We start from the raw sequence: 21,006 nt of genomic DNA, 5'->3' as shown, positions 1-21,006 counted from the left end.
CTGCCTGTACATGGCGCCGCACGGCAGCATACATGCACAGGACGGGAGATGGACGCGGCGGTGACGGTACCGGGAGGATTCACGCTTCTGTGTTTACTGACAGAAGGAATCCTCTTCCTGTACACGTCACTTTACTACCCACCTCCTGCGCTTATAGCTGCGTTTTTGGTCTTAGAAACGCACCAAAACGCAGCTATTTGCGTTTCTCATTGCGTCTTTCAACATCCCATTGAACTCAATGGATGAAAAGCGCAGTGAAAAACGCGGGAATAATTGACATGCTGCGTTTTTGTGGTCACCACAAAAACGCAGCTGAAAAAAAAACGCTGTGTGGGAACAGCAAAAATGAAAACTCATAGACTTTGCTGGGGAAGCAAAGTCATGCAGTTTTGAGGCCAAAAACGCACCCGAAAAACGCGCATAAACGCCGAGAAAAACGCACCGTGTGCACATAGCCTTAGAGTCTTGTAGAAACAATGAGAGGCTCATCACCCGTTTATAAACAAGATATCATCATGTCTGACTGATTTTTAAGACACTTAACCCATGCTAGGCACTGACAGTCCATGTCGTCACAACTGTTATATACATGCCTTCATTCACAGGGCACGGTGCTCATTAACAGTGCACAGGAGCTGATGGACTTCAGCAAAGGAGAAGAAAACCTCATGGAAGAGCAAGTCAAAGCCATCGCCGATAGCGGAGCCAACATCGTAGTCACAGGCGGCAAAGTGGCGGACATGGCTCTGCACTATGCCAACAAGTACAACCTCATGGTGGTCAGGTGAGCCCTGCGACTGATATGACCAGTAGTCCATAGTTGTAGCCATTTTGCTTAATGTGTTTTATGCTCTTGTTTTTCTGATGATTTTTGTTTTTTTTTAGGTTAAATTCTAAGTGGGATTTGAGAAGACTGTGCAAAACCGTGAGCGCCACCGCCCTGCCGAGGCTGGTAAGAGGATTCTCACCTCTGTTAGACTTAAAGGAGCAATCCAGAGCTGCAAAATAAGGCCAAGCCACTACAAAGGGCAGAAGGGGGCTGTGACTGGGTCCTTCTCCCATATCACACAATCAACAGAGCGAGAGATGAGTGAGCAATCCAAGAATATTTATTCCAAGCAAATCAAACGGTCCGTAACATAATCCACAATACAGAGGGTAAAATTAGTTCAGAAACACGAATATAGTCCAGAAAGCGATAAATGTCCAGGTCTCTCTGAGAAGCCGCAGCTTCAGCCCAAAGGATCAATCTTCTTCCTTGAAGTTCTCAAATAGACTGCCCAATTATTCAGGTAAGCAGAGAGTTTAGGTGGATCCCAGGCCCCCTCCCCCAGACGTAGGGACAGGAACACTACAGGGGGTGATTATCTACAGACAATGCAATGTACATACAAGCAATACAGAGAATAGACAGTGAACCACGCCTACAATATGAACCTACACAATATCACACCATCACAGGGACGCGATTACATCTTTAATCAGCAGGGTGTCAAGAGTCTGATTCCCACCCCCACAATCTCATAGTAATCTATGTCCAGAAATCCCCTTTAACTGTATTGAATACCAGGAGCACCAGTGTGTAGGAAATGCTTTGATACAAAGCGCTGTAGGACCACTGAGACCCCCACCATCTTGATCAGTCATACAGATGCCATATGTCGCAGTGGTGTTTACTGTATGGCCATCGCTCCTTTCCACCCGGGTCTCTTAAAACCCATTCTTTGGATCCCTGTGGACCTCACCGATAGGTCACCTATCATGTGGTTGTGGCCCATTTAAAGTGGTTTACTCTTTCAGAAAACTTCTTCTGAATTTCACAGCTTTTCTTACCCTCTGGGGGTCTACCTCCATGTTTCCACCGCTTTCCTGTTTGGCTTCAGTAATCGCTGACAACGCTGCAGACAATTGTTGATCTCAGCGGCTCTGCCTTTGTAGCCCGCACAAGCCCCTCAGAGCCAAGATGTTATTTCTGTGATTTCCCTCCTGTAGACGGCACCAACGCCGGAAGAAATGGGACACTGTGACAGTGTGTACCTGTCTGAAGTTGGGGACACACAAGTCGTTGTATTTAAACATGGTGAGTATTACAACGCGCCCGCCATTACTGTGCGTCCACATACTCCCTGCAGGAGACCTACAAAAAATACTGATCATTATGAAGTAGGAATGTGGAGGTGGTCTGAGCTATAGCTTGTTTGTTCAAACGTAATAAGAATATCTGTATATGTAAATAATCAAAATGTAGATGTAGTTGCATAATAATCTGTCTATGTAGCCATCGCATAGACCCATAATATAATTCTAAGCTGTATAGTCATGAAGGAGTTAACCAAAGATAATGAAGCCAGAATGTGAAACTGCAAAGTCTTATCAGAAGATTCACACAAAAAGAATGTATAACAGAGATGTGTTTTATAACATGCTGGGAGAAATTGGGGAGTGAAATCCTCCCTAAACTCTGTGTTCTGGCTTCAAGATTATTGATGCATGCTGTATAATTGGATCTATCGAATATACGTCAGACGCAAGCCTGAGCTCAAACAGAAAACATGTCTTGTGTAATCATTGTCCAATTCATTAATATCGGCACTGATGTATAGCTAATACGGCACCGGCCTCTGAATATCCTAAACACAGACTCCATTAGCAGTCTTTACCCAAATTTCTACCTTGACAGTTAATACGAAAAGAAGGGAATTTTGTTTACTTACCGTAAATTCCTTTTCTTCTAGCTCCTATTGGGAGACCCAGACAATTGGGTGTATAGCTTCTGCCTCCGGAGGCCACACAAAGTATTACACTTTAAAAAGTGTAACCCCTCCCCTCTGCTATACACCCTCCCGTGCATCACGGGCTCCTCAGTTTTGGTGCAAAAGCAGGAAGGAGGAAACTTATAAATTGGTCTAAGGTAAATTCAATCCGAAGGATGTTCGGAGAACTGAACCATGAACCAAAAGAACAATTGAGTATGAACAAAATGTGTACACAAAAGAACAACAGCCCGAAGGGAACAGGGGCGGGTGCTGGGTCTCCCAATAGGAGCTAGAAGAAAAGGAATTTACGGTAAGTAAACAAAATTCCCTTCTTCTTTGTCGCTCCATTGGGAGACCCAGACAATTGGGATGTCCAAAAGCAATCCCTGGGTGGGTAAAAGAATACCTCGATAAAAAGAGCCGAAAAACGGCCCCCTCTTACAGGTGGGCAACTGCCGCCTGAAGGAGTCGCCTACCTAGGCTGGCATCTGCCGAATCCTCGGCATGCACCTGATAGTGTTTCGTGAAAGTGTGCAGACTCGACCAGGTAGCCGCCTGACACACCTGCCGAGCCGTAGCCTGGTGTCGCAATGCCCAGGACACCGATGGCTCTGGTAGCATGGGCCTTCAGCCCTGCAGGAATCGGAAGCCTAAAATAACGGTAGGCTTCACGAATCGGTTCCTTGATTCACCGAGCCAAGGTTGACTTGAAAACCTGAAATCCCTTACTCTGGTCCGCGATAAGGACAAGAGCGCATCAGACCGGCGCAGGGGCGCCGTGCGAGAGATGTAGAGCCGGAGTGCTCTCACAAGATCTAATAAATGCAAATCCTTTTCACATTGGTGAACTGGATGCGTACCCAAAGAGGGTAAGACGAAACGGGATACCTTAGGGAGAAAGTCCGGGACTGGACATAGAACCACCCTATCCTGGTAAAACACCAGGAAGGGGGCTTTGCATGACCGCGCTGCCAGCTGAGATACTCTTCTGAGTGATGTGACTGCCACTAGGAAGGCCACCGTTTGCGAAAGAAAGTGGGCAAGGCAAACGGCCAGGGAGTAAAACCCTGATCAGAGCACCAGGATAAGAAGATCCTCCAAGTCCTGTGATAGATCTTGGCGGACGTTGGTTTCCTGGCCTGTCTCATGGTGGCAATGACATCTGGAGATATCCCTGATGACGCTAGGAACCACCACACAGTGCGGTTTAGAGCCGTAGAATTCAGAAGGAAATATGGCCCTTAAGGCAGCAAGTCTGGTCGGTCTGGGAGAGTCCACGGTTGACCCACCGTGAGGTGCCACAGATCCGGGTACCACGATCACCTCGGCCAGTCTGGAGCAACGAGGATGGCGCGGCGACAGTCTGACCTGATCTTGCGTAACACTCTGGGCAGTGATGCCAGAGGAGGAAATACATAAGGCAGTCGAAACTGCGACTAGTCGTGAACTAGCGCGTCTGCCGCCAGAGCTCTGTGATCCTTGGACCGAGCCATGAATGCCGGGACTTTGTTGTAGTGCTGAGACGCCATTAGATCGACGTCCGGCGTTCCCCAACGGCAACAGATCTCTAGAAACACGTGCGGGTGAAGACCATTCCCCTGCGTCCATGCCCTGGCGACTGAGAAAATCTGCTTCCCAGTTTTCTACGCCCGGGATGTGAACTGCGGAGATGTTGGAGGCTGTGGCTTCCGCCCACAGCCGAATCCGCCGAACTGCTCGGAAGGCGTGACGACTGCGTGTGCCGCCCTGGTGGTTGATGTACGCAACCGCCTTGGCGTTGTCCGACTGAATTCGGATCTGCCTGCCCTCCAGCTACCGCTGGAACACATTTATGGCTAGATCCACTGCCCTTATCTCCAGAACATTGAACCGAGGGGAGGACTCTGTCGGAGTCCAGGTTCCCTGAGCCGAGTGGTGGAGGAAGACCGCTCCCCACCCTGACAGACTCGTGTCCGTCGTGACCACAGCCCCGGCTGGGGGCCGGAAAAATTTTCCCTTCGCCCAGGAAGTGGAAAGAAGACACCACTGAAGAAAGGTTTTGCTGCAAGGGAAAGAGAGACGTTCTTGTCTAGGGACGTCGACCTCCTGTCCCATTTGCGGTGTCCGATAAAATCGGACGCAGACGAAACTGCGCAAGGGAACTGCCTCCCTTGCTGCCACCATCTTCCTGAGACAGTGCATGAGGCGCCTCAAGGGGTGACTGGGCACGAAGGCGAGATTGCACCCCTGTCTGTAGTGAACGCTGATTATGCAGCGGAAGCTTCACTATCGCTGAGAGAGTATAAAACTCCATCCCGAGATAAGTCTTGGAATTTTGATGATCTACCCGAACCCCTGGAGAGTCTCCAGAGGAATGGTCAGGTTGTGTTGACATGCCCCCCAGGAGGGTGTCTTGACTAGAGGATCGTCTAGGTAAGTGATCACCGAGAGGCCCTGTAGGACCGCCACCACTGCTGCCATGACCTTGGTGAAGACCCGTGGGGCTGTCGCCAGGCCGAATGCAGAGCCACGAACTGAAGGTGTTCGTCCCTGATGGCGAAACTCAGAAAGCGTTGAGGCTCGGGTGCGATCGGCACATGGAGATAAGCATCGTTGATGTCAATTGATGCTAGGAAGTCTCCTTGTGACATCGAGGCTTCAGAGTGTTCACCGCCTGAAAAAGTACATCGGCTCACTCGTGGGGTGGAGATGTTCTGAAGAAACGAGTCGGAGGACGAGTTGTATCTTGTAACCGTGAGACAGAATGTCTCTCACCCATCGGTCTTTGACTGGGGCAAGGACGAGACTGTCTAGTAACTTCATCCAATTGCTCGCCAAACAAACGGTCGCCAGAAAATGGCAAACCGGTTAAGAACTTCTTGGAAGCAGAGCCTGCCTTCCATTCACGTAGCCACATGGCCCTGCAGACTGCCACCGAATTGGTGGATGCTACCGCTGTACGGCTCGCAGAGTCCAGGAATGGCATAGAACGAAAAAACCTATGCCTGAGAAGTGAAGGACACAACCTGCGTGGCAGAGGTATGTGCAACCGCAATAATCTCAGCCAGAGAAGCTGAGATAGCTTGGAGTGCCCTCACGGCTGCGAAGGCTGGAGCAAAAGATGCGACTATGGCTTCATAGATGGATTTCATCATAAGCTTTATTTGCCTGTAAGTGGCATTCGTGAGAGATGGACATCTGCCACTAATACTACGGATCCAGCCGCCAGCCTAGAGACTGGAGGATCCACCCTGTGACACTGAGCCCAACCCTTAAGCACGTCAGGGGGGAAAAAAGGGTAACGCGTGTCAATAAGGCGCTTAGTAAGCGCTTGTCCGTCAAGTTCTGTGCTACTGGACGGCCCCTCTGGAGTTAGTGATCGAAACACACACTCCTGATGAAGTCGGGGAAGGTTCCCAGCGGGCCCGCTTAGCCTATCATAGGCCGCGATCCGTGACGGAGTTCTCACCGTGGGATCTGGGTGTTACCTCAGGATGTTGTACCGACCCAGAGGGACCCGGGAGCGATGAACTCACAGCTCCCTGGCCCTGTGTTATCGGTCTGGACTGCAAGGCTTCCAGTATCTTAGCAGACCCTCTGTCCATAGACTGAGTCCTGGAATGTGAAAGCTATTCAGAGATATGCTGATTCCAACATGCCAACTCTGTCGCTGTCATCTGTGCAGTGCCTGTAATATAGCCGCACAAGAGGTACAGGTTGTAAAATAAGCCAGTGCCTTGGCACCCTTACTCTTTAAGAGCAGACAACAGCATGTCGTCCGCAGAGTAAACAGTGAGGGTATACAGCCAAAAGCAAATAATGCTGCCGAACAGTGAGCTCATATACCATATAAATAAACATATATATATATATATATATATATATATATATATATATATATATATATACTGCGGCACCAAGGGGGGAACAGCACCTGAAAAAAACTGGTGCCCCCCCCCAGTGCTCAGTGAGGGTGAAGGAGGATACCAACGTATGCTCCAGCCCTCCCTACCGACGTCCAGTCGGCCGTCCCGTCGTTACCCCTGACTGGCAGGCCCGAGAACGGGAGTATATGGCACTAGGCCGTAAGGGCCGGGGACTAAATTTAAAAACGCGGCCGGCAAACATGGCGTGGTCGGCGCGGTAGTCCCAGTCTCACAAACCACTCAGCCACCGCTGCGGCATTTGTAACACAGATGCTGCATGCACCGTCCCTCAGGGGACACAGAGTACCTTATGATGCAGGGCTCTGTCCCTGATGATGTCCAGTCTCCTGTCCGTCAGATTTCCCCAGGGGCTGCGGATGGAGCCCGGTCCCAGTGCATGGCGACCGGTTAGGATCCCCCTCTCCCAGCAAACTCTGTCCCTGTAGCAGTGGAGCAGATTCTGAGATCCTCCACCGGCAGAATTATAACAATGGCTGCCGGCGTTCCGAGGGGAGGAGAGCCGTGGGCGGAACCGCAAAAGTGCGGGAACCTGGTGGCCTATAGTGATCAGTGAGGGGGGGCGGAGGACAGCGAAGTGCGCTCCAGCCCTCACTGTCGGCATCCTACCGACCGTCCCGCCTTTCTCCCTGACTGGCAGGCTCAGGGGCGGGAGTTTAACACACTAGGCCGCAAAGCCGGGGACTAAAGTAAAAACCGCGGCCGGCAAACAGGCACGGTCGGCGCGGTAGTCCCAGACAAAAAATCCACACCGCAGTCGCAGCTGCGCCTGAGGCCAAGGTGCTTCATGCACCGCCCCAACGGGGACACAGAGTACCTGTAGATGCAGGGCCATGTCCCTGTGCGGATGTGGCTTGTGGCCACCAGATTCCCTGACCCGGGTCTCCCTCAGCTGCAGCCAGAAGTTCTCTGCAGAATGTGCTGAAAAAAAATGGCTGACGGCGTTCTCTGAGGAGGAGGGAGGCGTGGGCGTAGTCACAAAAGTGCGGGAATCTGGTGCCCCAGCGTGAGTAGTGAGGGGGGCGGAGGACAGCTCAGTGTACTCCAGCCCTCACTGTCGGCGTTATACCGACCGTCCCGCCCTTTTCCCTGACTGGCAGGCCTGGGGGCGGGAGAATACCATACTAGGCCGCAAAAGCCGGGGACTAAAGTTAAAACCGCGGCCGGCCGGCTGTGCACGGTCGGCGCGGTAGTCCCGTACACATACCCACGCCGCAGTCGCTGCAGCGTCTGGGCCCAAGGTGCTTTATGCGCCGTCCCAACGGGGACACAGAGTACCTGTGGATGCAGGGCCATGTCCCTGACGATACTCCGTCTCCTGTCCGGCAGATTCCCTCAGGGGCTGCGGAGGGAGACCGGTCCCAGTGTCTGGATGACCGGATAGGATCCCACTTCCCCAGAGCCCCTAAGGGATGGGGAAGGAAAACAGCATGTGGCTCCAGCCTGTGTACCCGCAATGGGTACCTCAACCTTAACAGCACCGCCGACTCAGAGTGGGGTGAGAAGGGAGCATGCTGGGGGCCCTGTTATGGGCCCTCTTTTCTTCCATCCGATAAAGTCAGCAGCTGCTGCTGACTAAAACGTGGAGCTTGCGTGAATGTGTGCCTCCTTCAACACAAAGCATAAAACTGAGGAGCCCGTGATGCACGGGAGGGTGTATAGCAGAGGGGAGGGGTTACACTTTTTAAAGTGTAATACTTTGTGTGGCCTCCGGAGGCAGAAGCTATACACCCAATTGTCTGGGTCTCCCAATGGAGCGACAAAGAAACTCAATATTTTATACAATATTTGTCTATTTTTCTTCTAGAAAAAGAAGACGGTGCCATTGCTACAATAGTCATACGAGGGTCTACAGACAACCTGATGGACGACGTGGAGCGCGCGGTGGACGATGCTGTCAACACCTTCAAAGTCCTCACCAGGGTGAGTAAAAGCCACATGGAGACGTAGGAACAAATTTATATTGTTGAATATACGTATAAGGCCCCCAGAGTATTCAGATTGGGCACAGACTAAAGTCCCACTGCAGCCGATAAATAGATGGGACTGGACTGGGAATGAATGGTTCCATTAGGGAATTATGTATGCAATTCCCTGATCATATATGGGTGTAGCAGCAAAGAAACTGCTCATCTCATCAGCGTTACATGTGAGATTGCTTACACGTATTTCTTCTTTCTTCATAAAGGACAAGCGTCTCGTTCCAGGCGGTGGCGCCACTGAAATTGAATTGGCGAAGCATATTACTTCCTATGGAGAGGTAAGGCCGCACCACCCGAGCAGACGCGGCTCGTAACCTGCACATGTACGTACATAGCGGCTCACGTCACTCTCTGGTTCTAGACGTGTCCAGGGCTCGACCAGTACGCCATCAAGAAGTTTGCAGAAGCCTTCGAGTCTATTCCCAGAGCTCTTGCCGAAAATTCTGGGGTGAAGGCAAATGAAGTGATCTCAAAATTGTACGCGATGCATCAAGAGGGAAACAAGAATGTGGGCTTCGACATAGAGGTAAAGGAGGGGGGGGGGACGACGTGGCAGGGGGGGTCTGACACTAATCTGTGACATCAGCTTCATTCTGCGGCCAGAGCCGTTGCACATAATGATGATGTCTGCTTACCTCCAGGCTGAGAGCGCTGCAGTGAAGGACATGCTGGAGAGTAACGTCTTGGACACATACCTTCTGAAATACTGGGGTATCAAGCTCGCCACAAATGCTGCCGTCACTGTCCTGCGAGTGGATCAGGTAAGAGACACCACGATAACCTGCAGATCACCGCCTCGCTTTTGTGCTGGGTGATATGCGGCCATCAGGACTGGTGCGGCAGATGGTTATATCACGTCACCGGTCACTAATCTACCCTTCCTGATAAGGACGACAGGTCTCAGCTTCCTATTAAAGCCGAAACTTCATCAATGGTTAGAATAAGAGAACAAGGGGTTATAGTGGTCAAAGCCATACAAATGACCAATCACGGCAAGAGATAAAATCCAATCAGTAAAGATCAAGTAAACATAGGGAATCCCTAAGAAAAACACTAGATGTGAAACATGACAGTGTTTCATTAATACACATAAATAGATGGGTATAATATATGCTAGTTCAAAAAAAGATCACATACATCACTATTTTGCGAGATGATTCCTATATATAGTCCAGGCCTATTTCCTATAATAATTTAATGACCACACACAGTGTGAAAAATGTCATCCCACAAGAAGATGTTATTAAAGATATAACTTAATCCACCATAGCATTAAGTCCATTGATGTAACACCATCAGGAGGTAAAAAAAACCCTCTAAGCAATTAAGTTAAATCTATAATAACTCACCCATGTTAGGTTATACACTCTGTTGTAACGTGCCCCGACGCGCACGTTTCGTATTCTTCCTTGGGGGACCGTAGTAATTGTACACTAATTGGTGTAAACCTAAACTTACAAAAACAGTGCCACCCTCTGACAATAGGTTGTATCTGCTATTGCAGCTCAGCCCTATTTAATGTCACTGAGCTGTAGTACCATACACAACTGAGGGAGAGGGGGTTTCGGTAAAAAGCCTGTTTCTGGTGCTTCATTGGGGGACACAGGCTGTACACTGCTGCCACCAGGAGGCTGACGCGTAGAATTACAACCTTAAGAAAAAAAAGTCTCCTCCTGGGCAGGTACCTAAGCTGAAGCTCCGGTAATAAACTAGATAGAAAATAATCTGTATGGGATGACCCACACCGGCTCTAGTCTATACTCCTCCTTGGGTTGTATCTGGTATTGTACCTATGCTATATTCATCTGAATGGGGCTTGGATCAATACCAGACATGGTCTTTGGATAAGAGGAATGCTTTTTGTCTTACAATCCTGGTAAGAATTAATTATATGAGTCCCAGCAGATCAGAAGACAATGGCACAATCAATTTGATATCCAAAACGTGGTTTATTTAATCCAAGAAGTGCATTAAAAAGCGGGGAGAGAGCCGGGTGCAGGCCCCCAGGGGACGACGGCCGTTTCACATCTCCTACTGCTTCCACGGGTCCAGAGTGGACCCATGGAAGCACTAGTGAGGTGCGAAATGGCCGTTGTCCCCTGGGGGCCTGCACCCGGCTCTCTCCCCGCTTTTTAATGCACTTCTTGGATTAAATAAACCACGTTTTGGATATCAAATGGATTGTGCCGTTGTCTTCTGATCTCCTGGAACTCCTTTTGGAATTCTTTTTCTTTTTCGCTCCTAATTGGGAGACCCAGACAGTGGGTGTATAGCTACTGCCCTCTGGAGGCCGCACAAAGAACTACACTTAAAAGTGTAAGGCCCCTCCCCTTCTGGCTATACACCCTCCCGTAGGAGTACAGATTCCTCAGTTTTAGCTTTGTGCGCAAGGAGGTCAGACACGCACGCATAGCTCCATTGTTTTTAGTCAGCAGCAGCTGCTGACTATATCGGATGGAAGAAAAGAGGACACATATAGTGTCCCCAGCATGCTCCCTTCTCACCCCACTGTATGTCGGAGGTGTTTGTAAGGTTGAGGTACCCATTGCGGGTACGGCGGCAGGAGCCCACATGCTGATTCCTTCCCCATCCCTTTTTACAGGGCTCTGGGTGAAGTGGGATTTACCGGTCTCCAGGCACTGAGACCGTGCTCCATCTACAGCCCCTGGAGAAGATGCTGGATGGAGCGGAGTACATCAGGGACATGGCCCTGCATCCTCAAGGTACTCTGTGTCCCCGTGCAGGCGCTCACACCGCAGCTTGCTGGGTGTTGTAGTGCGCCGGGGGACATCAGCGCTACGGCGCTTGTGCCAGGCCTCATTCAGCTTCGCTGAAGCAGGCACACTAGCGGGAAACGGTCGCGCCGGCCGCTGGGACTGCGGCGCGGCTGGCACTTGTGGTGCGCCGGGGACTTCAGCGCGGCCCGCGCTTTTACGGCGGCCGCGCTGATAACTCGAGTCCCCGGCTTTTGCGGCCTGCTTCCGTTCGTTCCCGCCCCCGGACCTGCCAGTCAGGAGAGGGGCGGGACGCTGGCCACGTCTAGGAACGGTCATGCCGGCCGCTGGGACTGCGGCGCGGCTGACACTTGTGGTGCGCCGGGGACTTCAGCGCGGCCCGCGCTTTTACGGCGGCCGCGCTGATAACTCGAGTCCCCGGCTTTTGCGGCCTGCTTCCGTTCGTTCCCGCCCCCAGACCTGCCAGTCAGGAGAGGGGCGGGACGCTGGCCAGTGCATCAGCGCTGAGGGCTGGAGTCGTTTTTACATACTCCAGCCCTCACAATCGGCACAGAGGGGACACTGTTCCCGCACTTTTGTTTGGGAACTCCCACGGACCGCCCCTCTCCACAGACGCCGGCAGCCATTCCTGCTGACACGCTGAGCTGCAGAGGGGAGCCGGGGAGACCCAGACAGGGAATCTGCAGCCTCTTACCCGCTATTCAGCGGGCGGTAAGCCCCCTCTTGTGCCAGTATTATTCTTAGTATTTTGTTTATACAAATACTTTGTATTGCATAGCGCTGGGCGCCCTTTGGCTATAGACTCTCTCACATTGCAGAGAGCCAGCAACATGTCGTCCGTAAAACGCAAGGGTGCCAAGGCACAGACATTATATGCTTCCTGCACCGCTTGTGGGACTTTTCTACCAGCAGGCTCCACGGACCCCCATTGTGTGCAGTGCTCGGCCCCTGCGGCGCTTGCACAGTCGGGACCTCTGCTGGACGTGACCCAGGGTGTACCACCTGTGAATGCTGTCCAGGTGACAGGAACTGAGTTTGCAGCTTTTGCTGACAGAATGTCTCTCACTATGTCACAAATTCTTGACACATTGCGAGCTAGGCCTGTACTTCAGGCCACGGACACTGTGCAATCATTGCCCCCTGGTCCCCCTCAGCTCCAAGCTCCGGGACGGGCATATACACCTCAGGGTGAAGACTCTGACTCGGACGATGGCCCCGGGCAGCCTAAGCGGGCTCGCTATGACGGGCCTTCACATTCATCTCAATGGTCAGAATCCCAGCGAGATGAATCTATGGGTGATGAGGCGGACGTAACTGATCAGGATTCTGATCCTGGGACCGCTCTCAATCTAGATACACCAGATGGTGACGCCATAGTTAATGATCTTATATTTAACATCAATAAGATGTTAAATATTTCCCCACCAGCTCCTCTTGTGGAGGAGTCAGCTTCGCAGCACGAGAGAATCCATTTCAGATACCCTAAGCGTACTTTAAGCACTTTTCTGGACCACGCTGACTTTAGAGACGCAATCCAGAAACCCCACGCTTATCCTGAAAGGCGTTTTCCTAAACGGCTTAAAGATACACGCTATCCTTTTCCCCCTGAGGTGGTCAAGGGTTGGACCCAGTGTCCAAAAGTGGATCCTCCAATTTCCAGGCTTGCAGCTAGATCCTTGGTTGCAGTTGAAGATGGAGCGGCACTTAAAGATGCCACTGACAGGCAGATGGAGCTCTGGCTGAAATCCATCTATGAAGCGATTGGAGCGTCATTAGCGCCTTCTTTTGCGGCCGTATGGGCACTCCAAGCTATCTCAGCCGGGCTTGCGCGAGTTGACTCCGTCACACGTGCATGTGCCCCGCAGGTAGCACCATTGACCTCGCAAATGGCGGCATTCGCGTCGTACGCGATTAATGCTGTTCTTGACGCTACAAGCCGCACGGCAGTGGCGTCAGCCAACTCCGTTGTTTTGCGTAGGGCCCTGTGGTTGAGACATTGGAAAGCAGATTCTCATTCCAAGAAGTGCTTAACCAATTTGCCTTTTTCTCGTGACCGATTGTTTGGAGAGCGTTTGGATGAAATCATCAAACACTCCAAGGGTAAGGACTCATCCTTACCGCAACACAGACAAAACAAACCCCAACAAAGGAAGGGTCAGTCTGGTTATCGGTCCTTTCGAGGACCGGGCAGGTCCCAATTCGCCTCGTCAAAAAAGACTCAAAAGGACCAGAGACGCTCAGATTCTTGGAGGTCTCGGTCACGCCCAAAAAGGACAGCCGGAGGAACCGTTGCCAAGACGGCGTCCTCCTGACTTGCGGTCTCCGATTCCCACACCCGCGGTCGGTGGGAGGCTTTCCCACTTTGGCGACATCTGGCTGTCACACGTCAAAGACCGTTGGGTGAGGGATATTCTGTCTCACGGGTACAGGATAGAGTTCAGTTCTCGTCCGCCAACTCGTTTCTTCAGAACTTCTCCACCACCAGACCGAGCCGATGCTCTGTTGCAGGCGGTGGCCGCTCTAAGGGCGGAAGGAGTGGTGACCTCCGTCCCGCTTCAGGAACAAGGTCACGGTCTTTACTCCAATCTGTTTGTGGTCCCAAAAAAGGACGGATCGTATCGGCCCGTCCTGGATCTAAAGTTGCTCAACAGACACGTAAAAGTCAGGAGGTTCCGGATGGAATCCCTACGCTCCGTCATAGCCTCAATGTCTCAAGGAGATTTTCTAGCATCAATAGATATCAAGGATGCGTATCTCCACGTGCCGATCGCACCAGAGCATCAGCGTTTCCTACGCTTCGTCATACACGACGAACACCTACAGTTCGTAGCGTTACCTTTCGGTCTGGCAACAGCCCCCCGGGTCTTCACCAAGGTCATGGCAGCAGTAGTAGCTGTTCTGCACTCGCAGGGTCACTCGGTCATCCCGTATCTAGACGACCTGCTTATAAAGGCACCCTCTCAAGAGGCATGCCAACACAGTCTGAAGGTGGCACTAGACACTCTCCAGAGTTTCGGGTGGATTATCAACTTTCCAAAGTCTCATCTAACCCCGACCCAATCTCTGATTTATCTTGGCATGGAGTTTCATACTCTATCAGCGATAGTGAAGCTTCCACTGGACAAGCAGTGCTCGCTACGGACTGGAGTGCAATCTCTCCTTCAGAGCCAGTCGCACTCACTGAGGCGCCTCATGCATTTCCTAGGAAAGATGGTAGCAGCAATGGAGGCAGTCCCGTTCGCGCAGTTTCATCTGCGCCCTCTACAATGGGACATCCTACGCCAATGGGACGGGAAATCGACGTCCCTCGACAGGACTGTCTCCCTCTCTCAGACTGCCAAGGACTCTCTCCGTTGGTGGCTTCTCCCCAACTCATTGTCACAGGGAAAGTCGTTCCTTTCCCCGTCCTGGGCAGTGGTCACGACGGATGCGAGCCTATCAGGGTGGGGAGCGGTGTATCTCCACCACAGGGCTCAGGGGATGTGGACTCTGGAAGAGTCCACCCTGCAGATCAATGTTCTGGAAATCAGAGCAATCTATCTTGCCCTGCGAGCCTTCCAACAATGGCTGGAAGGCAAGCAGATTCGGATTCAGTCGGACAATTCTACGGCGGTGGCTTACATCAACCACCAAGGGGGAACACGCAGTCGCCAAGCTTTTCAAGAAGTCCAACGGATTTTGACGTGGGTGGAAAGCAGAGCGTCCACCATATCCGCAGTTCACATCCCAGGCGTGGAAAACTGGGAAGCAGACTTTCTCAGTCGCCAGGGCATGGACGCAGGAGAATGGTCACTTCACCCGGACGTGTTTCAGCAGATCTGTTGCCGCTGGGGGACGCCGGACGTCGATCTGATGGCGTCACGGCACAACAACAAGGTCCCAGTTTTCATGGCACGGTCTCACGATCACCGAGCACTGGCGGCAGACGCCTTGGTTCAGGATTGGTCGCAATTCCGACTCCCCTATGTGTTCCCACCTCTAGCATTGTTACCCAGAGTTCTCCGGAAAATCAGGTCCGACTGCCATCGAGCCATACTCGTCGCTCCAGATTGGCCAAGAAGGTCGTGGTACCCGGATCTGTGGCATCTCACGGTAGGCCAACCGTGGACACTACCAGACCGTCCAGATTTGCTGTCTCAAGGGCCGTTTTTCCATCTGAATTCTGCGGCCCTGAACCTGACTGTGTGGCCATTGAGTCCTGGATCCTAGCGGCCTCAGGTTTATCTCAGGAGGTTGTTGCCACAATGAGACAGGCTAGAAAACCATCCTCAGCTAAGATCTATCACAGAACGTGGAAGATATTCTTAGCGTGGTGCTTGGCTCAAGGGTTTTCTCCCTGGCCATTTGCATTGCCAATTTTTCTTTCCTTCCTGCAGTCTGGGTTGGAAAAAGGTTTGTCGCTTAGCTCTCTTAAGGGTCAAGTCTCCGCGCTATCCGTATTCTTTCAGAAGCGCTTGGCACAGCTTTCTAAAGTACGCACGTTTCTCCAAGGAGTTTGTCATATCGTTCCTCCTTACAGACGGCCATTGGAACCCTGGGATCTGAACAAGGTTCTCATTGCTCTCCAGAAGCCGCCTTTCGAGCCTTTGAAAGAGGTTCCCCTTTCTCGGCTTTCACAAAAGGTAGTTTTTCTTGTGGCGGTCACGTCTCTTCGAAGAGTGTCCGAGCTAGCGGCGTTATCTTGCAAATCTCCCTTCCTGGTGTTTCACCAAGACAAGGTAGTACTGCGTCCAATTCCAGAGTTTTCTCCCAAGGTGGTTTCTTCCTTTCATCTCAATCAGGATATCACCTTACCATCTTTGTGTCCGCATCCAGTTCACCAATTTGAAAAGGGTTTACATCTGTTGGACCTGGTGAGAGCACTCAGGATTTACATTTCTCGCACGGCGGCTCTACGCCGTTCGGATGCGCTCTTTGTCCTAGTCGCTGGTCAGCATAAGGGATCGCAAGCTTCCAAATCCACCCTGGCGCGGTGGATCAAGGAACCAATTCTTCACACATACCGTTCTGCTGGGCTTCCGATTCCATCTGGACTGAAGGCCCATTCTACCAGAGCCGTGGGTGCGTCCTGGGCATTACGGCATCAGGCTACGGCTCAGCAAGTGTGCCAGGCGGCTACCTGGTCGAGTCTGCACACGTTTACCAAACACTATCAAGTGCATACCTACGCTTCGGCAGATGCCAGCCTAGGTAGACAGGTCCTTCAGGCGGCGGTGGCCCACCTGTAGGAAGAGGCTGTCTGACAGCCCGTTCATGTGGTATCTTTTTACCCACCCAGGGACTGCTTTTGGACGTCCCACTGTCTGGGTCTCCCAATTAGGAGCGAAAAAGAAGAAGGGAATTTTGTTTACTTACTGTAAATTCCTTTTCTTCTAGCTCCAATTGGGAGACCCAGCACCCGCCCTATTTGTTCTTAGGGTTTCGTTTTTTCGGGTGCACATGTTGTTCATGTTGTTTCTTAAGTTCTCCGATCGTGTTATCGGATTGAATTTGTTTTTGAAACTGTTATTGGCTTTCCTCCTTCTTGCTTTGGTACTAAAACTGAGGAATCTGTACTCCTACGGGAGGGTGTATAGCCAGAAGGGGAGGGGCCTTACACTTTTAAGTGTAGTTCTTTGTGCGGCCTCCAGAGGGCAGTAGCTATACACCCACTGTCTGGGTCTCCCAATTGGAGCTAGAAGAAAAGGAATTTACGGTAAGTAAACAAAATTCCCTTCTTCCTCTTCAACGTGCACCCATGACCATTGTGCTATTGGATAAAGACCTGCGCATTACCTACTCCTTCCCTACACCATTTCAATGTATAACGCAGTGGTGCAGAACCACATGTGTTATTGTATAAGAATTAATTATATACAGGACCAAAATCGGGACAATCAAGTGTTCACGAGACCTTGTCGTGCAGTGTCATGGCTGATGAGGAACGTGGAGGGGGGCGTCTTTATGGGGTTTCTATTTCATGCTGAACTCTGTAAAACCTTTATAGATTATAATGGCAAAAGCAGCGGGAGGACCGAGAGCCCCAAAGCAGCAAGGACACTGGGATAAAGATGACTGGCAGGATGAGCCCGAACAACCATAGGTCTCTTGTAAAAAGAGCAGGTGCCATATGGTGTGCATTGCACGGACCACACACTGCATGCCGTCACATTTACTAACAGCCTGGTGTGCCTTCTGATGTGTTGTGTTAATAATTTTGAAGTTAGCAGGAAAACGATAAATATTTCAGAAACAGCGCCTCTCTTATCCATAGGCTGGGTCTGATATTACAGCGCTGACCTGGTCACGAGCTGCGATATCACACGCTGCCTATGGACAAGAGAGACGCTGCTCCTAAAGGGGGAAAGAAGCCCTCTTCTGTCTCTCACAGCCTTGCTAGGAGAAGTAGTTCACCTACACTGCATGTATGATGGCTTCTTCTGGATGTTAAGCTTATCCACATCAGAGGTGGGGGGTGATATAATGCTCCAAATCAGATTTGCAGCCCCTGAAATCTCACGCTGCAGTGTAAAAGTGGCCTGAAAGTTGTTAGCCAAGGGGATGCAACGGAGGTCCAGGTTCTTCCCTTGTAGCGGCCATGTATTATTGGGCAGCCATTCAGGATGCATAGCCGTCCACCTAATACAATGGTGGCTACATAGGGAGACTCTGGAGAAGAGCGTCTGCCGGTACACTGGACAGTCGCCGGTACACTGGACAGTCGCCGGTACACTGGACAGTCGCCCGTCCACTTGGCAGATTCCAAGAAGCACGTTGCCGGCTCTTTGTTTTCTGAAGGATGGGTAAATCCTGGAATTACAGGTCACAGGATGGTTTTATGTATCGCAGGTAATGATGTGTGTTATCAGGAGCCGCATGCCGGAAACAGAACATTTTGGTAATCGCCTCATATATTTACTTTATTTTTTATTTATATTTCTCTCCATCAGATTATTATGGCAAAACCAGCAGGTGGCCCCAAGGCACCGACGGGCAAGAAGGACTGGGATGAAGACCAAGACTGAACCCCTTTGTAATTTATCTATTCTTTTCCACTATGGACTGTCCTAGGTCATATATGGAGGACGCTGCCCCAAGAGATTTTTTTTTTTTTGTTCACTTAAGTTAAGGATACTGTACAATAAAGTTCCATATTCCTAAGATGCGGAGAAAAGTTTTCTTTTAAACAAAAACTCCAGTGTAAATTGTTTTGAATTGTTGTCCATATACCGTATATTTCGGACCATAAGACACACCGGACCATAAGACGCACCCTGGTTTTAGAGGAGGAAAATAAAATTTTAAGCAAAAAATGTGGTCATGACACTGCTATGAGGCGAGGATCTGCTGCTGACACTTATGGGGGGGTAATGTCCTCAAATTCTCTACTAAGGTATCCCATCCTGGTAATGATCATCCTGCCTTGTATATGATCCCCATCCTTGTATATATGTACCCCATCCTGGTATACGCCCTTATCCTGCTATATACTGGCATCATGCTATATACTGCCATCCTGGAATACTTTATACCCCCATCCATCCTGCTATATGGCATGTATCCTGTGTCACAAAAAAACAAAAACGTTTATACTCACCTTTCCTCGCTCCATGCAGCATCGCTCCTCCTCCCGTCTGTGACGGCAGCAGCGCCGCTAATCTGTGTAGAGCCATTACCTTTTGTCTGCAGCATCGCTCGTCCTCCTGTCTGCCGGTCAGCTGACCTGCGTGGAGACTAGCGGCGCGCACAGCGATGACGTCATCACTGTGCTCACCGCTCTCTACACAGATCAGCTGGCCGGCAGACAGGAGATCGTGATGCTGCAGGAAAGTGACCGGTGAGTATACCGTAATATTCACTGCGCTTCACGCTGATGATGATGATGCGCGGTGAGCAGTGAATACAGCTGCACATGATCACTCCAGGCTGTAGTTGCCAGGGGTGATCGTGCGGGCCGGCTGTTAATTATGCACGCACCCCCCCGCCCACCTGTCAGCCCTGGCTTCAGCGCTGAGGGATGATGGGCGGGAGGACGGGCGTGCATATGTAATGAGCGGGCCCACGTGGTCACGGCAGGCGCTAATGCAGCTTGCTCGTGCCCCCAATGACCCGCTCCACCGCAGCACCCTCATTACCCGCAGCCACATTCAGACTATAAGACGCACACCTCACTTTTCCCCTACACTTGGGGGAAAAAAAGTGCGTCTTATAGTCCGAAAAATACGGTAATAATTTGGCCTAAAAATGGAAATCGGACTAGTACTAGTTCTGTATCTCAGACAACTGCAACCGGGAGGTTTCTGAGATGCAGAGAGGTCATTAGAAGTGAGGGCAGAAAGGAAGACAAAGCATCAGCCGTAATTGAGTAAGTAAGGAGGGGGGGGAAAGTCAGGAGAAGGAACAGGTCGGTTGGGGGGGGTGTCATGAAACCTACGGTCTAGCCATGAAAGAAGCCGCAGCCTTGATCATTCAGGCCTTCCACTGATGCCGCATGGATGTCAGTGCTGGACGCCCAAAAGGAAAGTAATGGTAGGGATTACCGGGGGGAGTCGGGTAAGTAATACATACACTTTGATTAAGAGTATTCATTGCCCTTTGAGTAACCGGTTACAGGGCCCACCAATAGGAAAATAATTTGTCCCCCTACCTCAACCCAAATCCTGACGTCATGATTGCTTGGGTCTATCCTTACTGAGGGTGGGCTTATTAAACAAGAATACCGTTTTTCCACTTTCTCATTCCCAGGTGCACTCCTCCGCCTTCCACTGTCCATTCTTGATGCCTTCTCCCTCAATCCCCTGGACCTCTAAAGGGTGTTTTAGATCTGGAAACTGCCCCTGGTTGTTCAACCCCCTAAATGCGTCGATCGATATCGATCACAACCTTGAGTAGGCTGGGAGAGGGACTGCGTTCCCTCTCCCATCCGATCAGCACCCTGCAACATCATTGCTATGCCCCGAGGATGTCATGATGACCTCTAGGTCAGCGAACGACGGCAAGCCTTTTAGACCATGTTCTGCCATGGTTTAAGTGGCTTCTGTCACTGACAGGTGTTAGTTATTGCTATGCTGGTGCAAGGCAATGCATTATACCAGTAATGAAAGTTAAAGTCCCATAGAACCCCTGGGGATCACACTGATCGGAGACCTGTATGAGGTAGAGACACTGTCTCCCTTCACTGCGACACACAAAAATATCACATACCATATAAAAAGTTCTATAAATATTAACTAATAAAACACTTCTTAGAGGGTCAAGAGAGAGCTGGAGAGAGCTGATCTTCTCACAGCTGTCTACACTCCTCACAATGCTGCACAACCCTCTGCACTCCTCCAAAGCTGCACAACCCTCTGCACTCCTCACAATGCTGCACAGCCCTCTACACTCCTCACAATGCTGCACAGCCCTCTGCACTCCTCACAATGCTGCACAGCCCTCTGCACTCCTCACAATGCTGCACAACCCTCTGTCCTCCTCACAATGCTGCACAGCCCTCTGCACTCCTCACAATGCTGCACAACCCTCTACACTCCTCACAATGCTGCACAACCCTCTGCCCTCCTCACAATGCTGCACAGCCCTCTGCACTCCTCACAATGCTGCACAGCCCTCTGCACTCCTCACAATGCTG

At 50.9% G+C, this 21,006-nt stretch overlaps 1 protein-coding gene across 3 annotated transcripts in view; it reads left to right on the top strand.

Annotated features, from left to right (window-relative positions):
* Nucleotides 1-18,536, top strand: part of CCT8 (chaperonin containing TCP1 subunit 8) — an 86,104-nt gene extending 67,568 nt beyond the window's left edge. Inside the window, exons 8-16 of one of the 3 annotated variants that reach the window (XM_075335026.1) lie at nt 606-784; nt 886-952; nt 1,993-2,080; nt 8,487-8,602; nt 8,868-8,939; nt 9,023-9,187; nt 9,303-9,422; nt 17,383-17,498; nt 18,326-18,411. In XM_075335026.1, the coding sequence (XP_075191141.1) occupies nt 606-784; nt 886-952; nt 1,993-2,080; nt 8,487-8,602; nt 8,868-8,939; nt 9,023-9,187; nt 9,303-9,422; nt 17,383-17,478 (903 nt within the window). In that variant the 3' untranslated portion in view covers nt 17,479-17,498; nt 18,326-18,411. Of the gene's footprint in view, nt 1-605; nt 785-885; nt 953-1,992; nt 2,081-8,486; nt 8,603-8,867; nt 8,940-9,022; nt 9,188-9,302; nt 9,423-17,382; nt 17,509-18,325 lie in introns of all 3 variants that reach the window. The other 2 variants (XM_075335028.1, XM_075335027.1) reach the window with 2 other exon arrangements.
* Nucleotides 18,537-21,006: the final 2,470 nt, after the last annotated feature.

This window comes from Anomaloglossus baeobatrachus, chromosome 2 (assembly GCF_048569485.1).
Source record: "Anomaloglossus baeobatrachus isolate aAnoBae1 chromosome 2, aAnoBae1.hap1, whole genome shotgun sequence".
NCBI classification, from domain to species: Eukaryota; Metazoa; Chordata; class Amphibia; order Anura; family Aromobatidae; genus Anomaloglossus; species Anomaloglossus baeobatrachus.
Note: the sequence above shows the minus strand (reverse complement) of the source record. Positions and strands in the feature narration are given on the sequence as shown.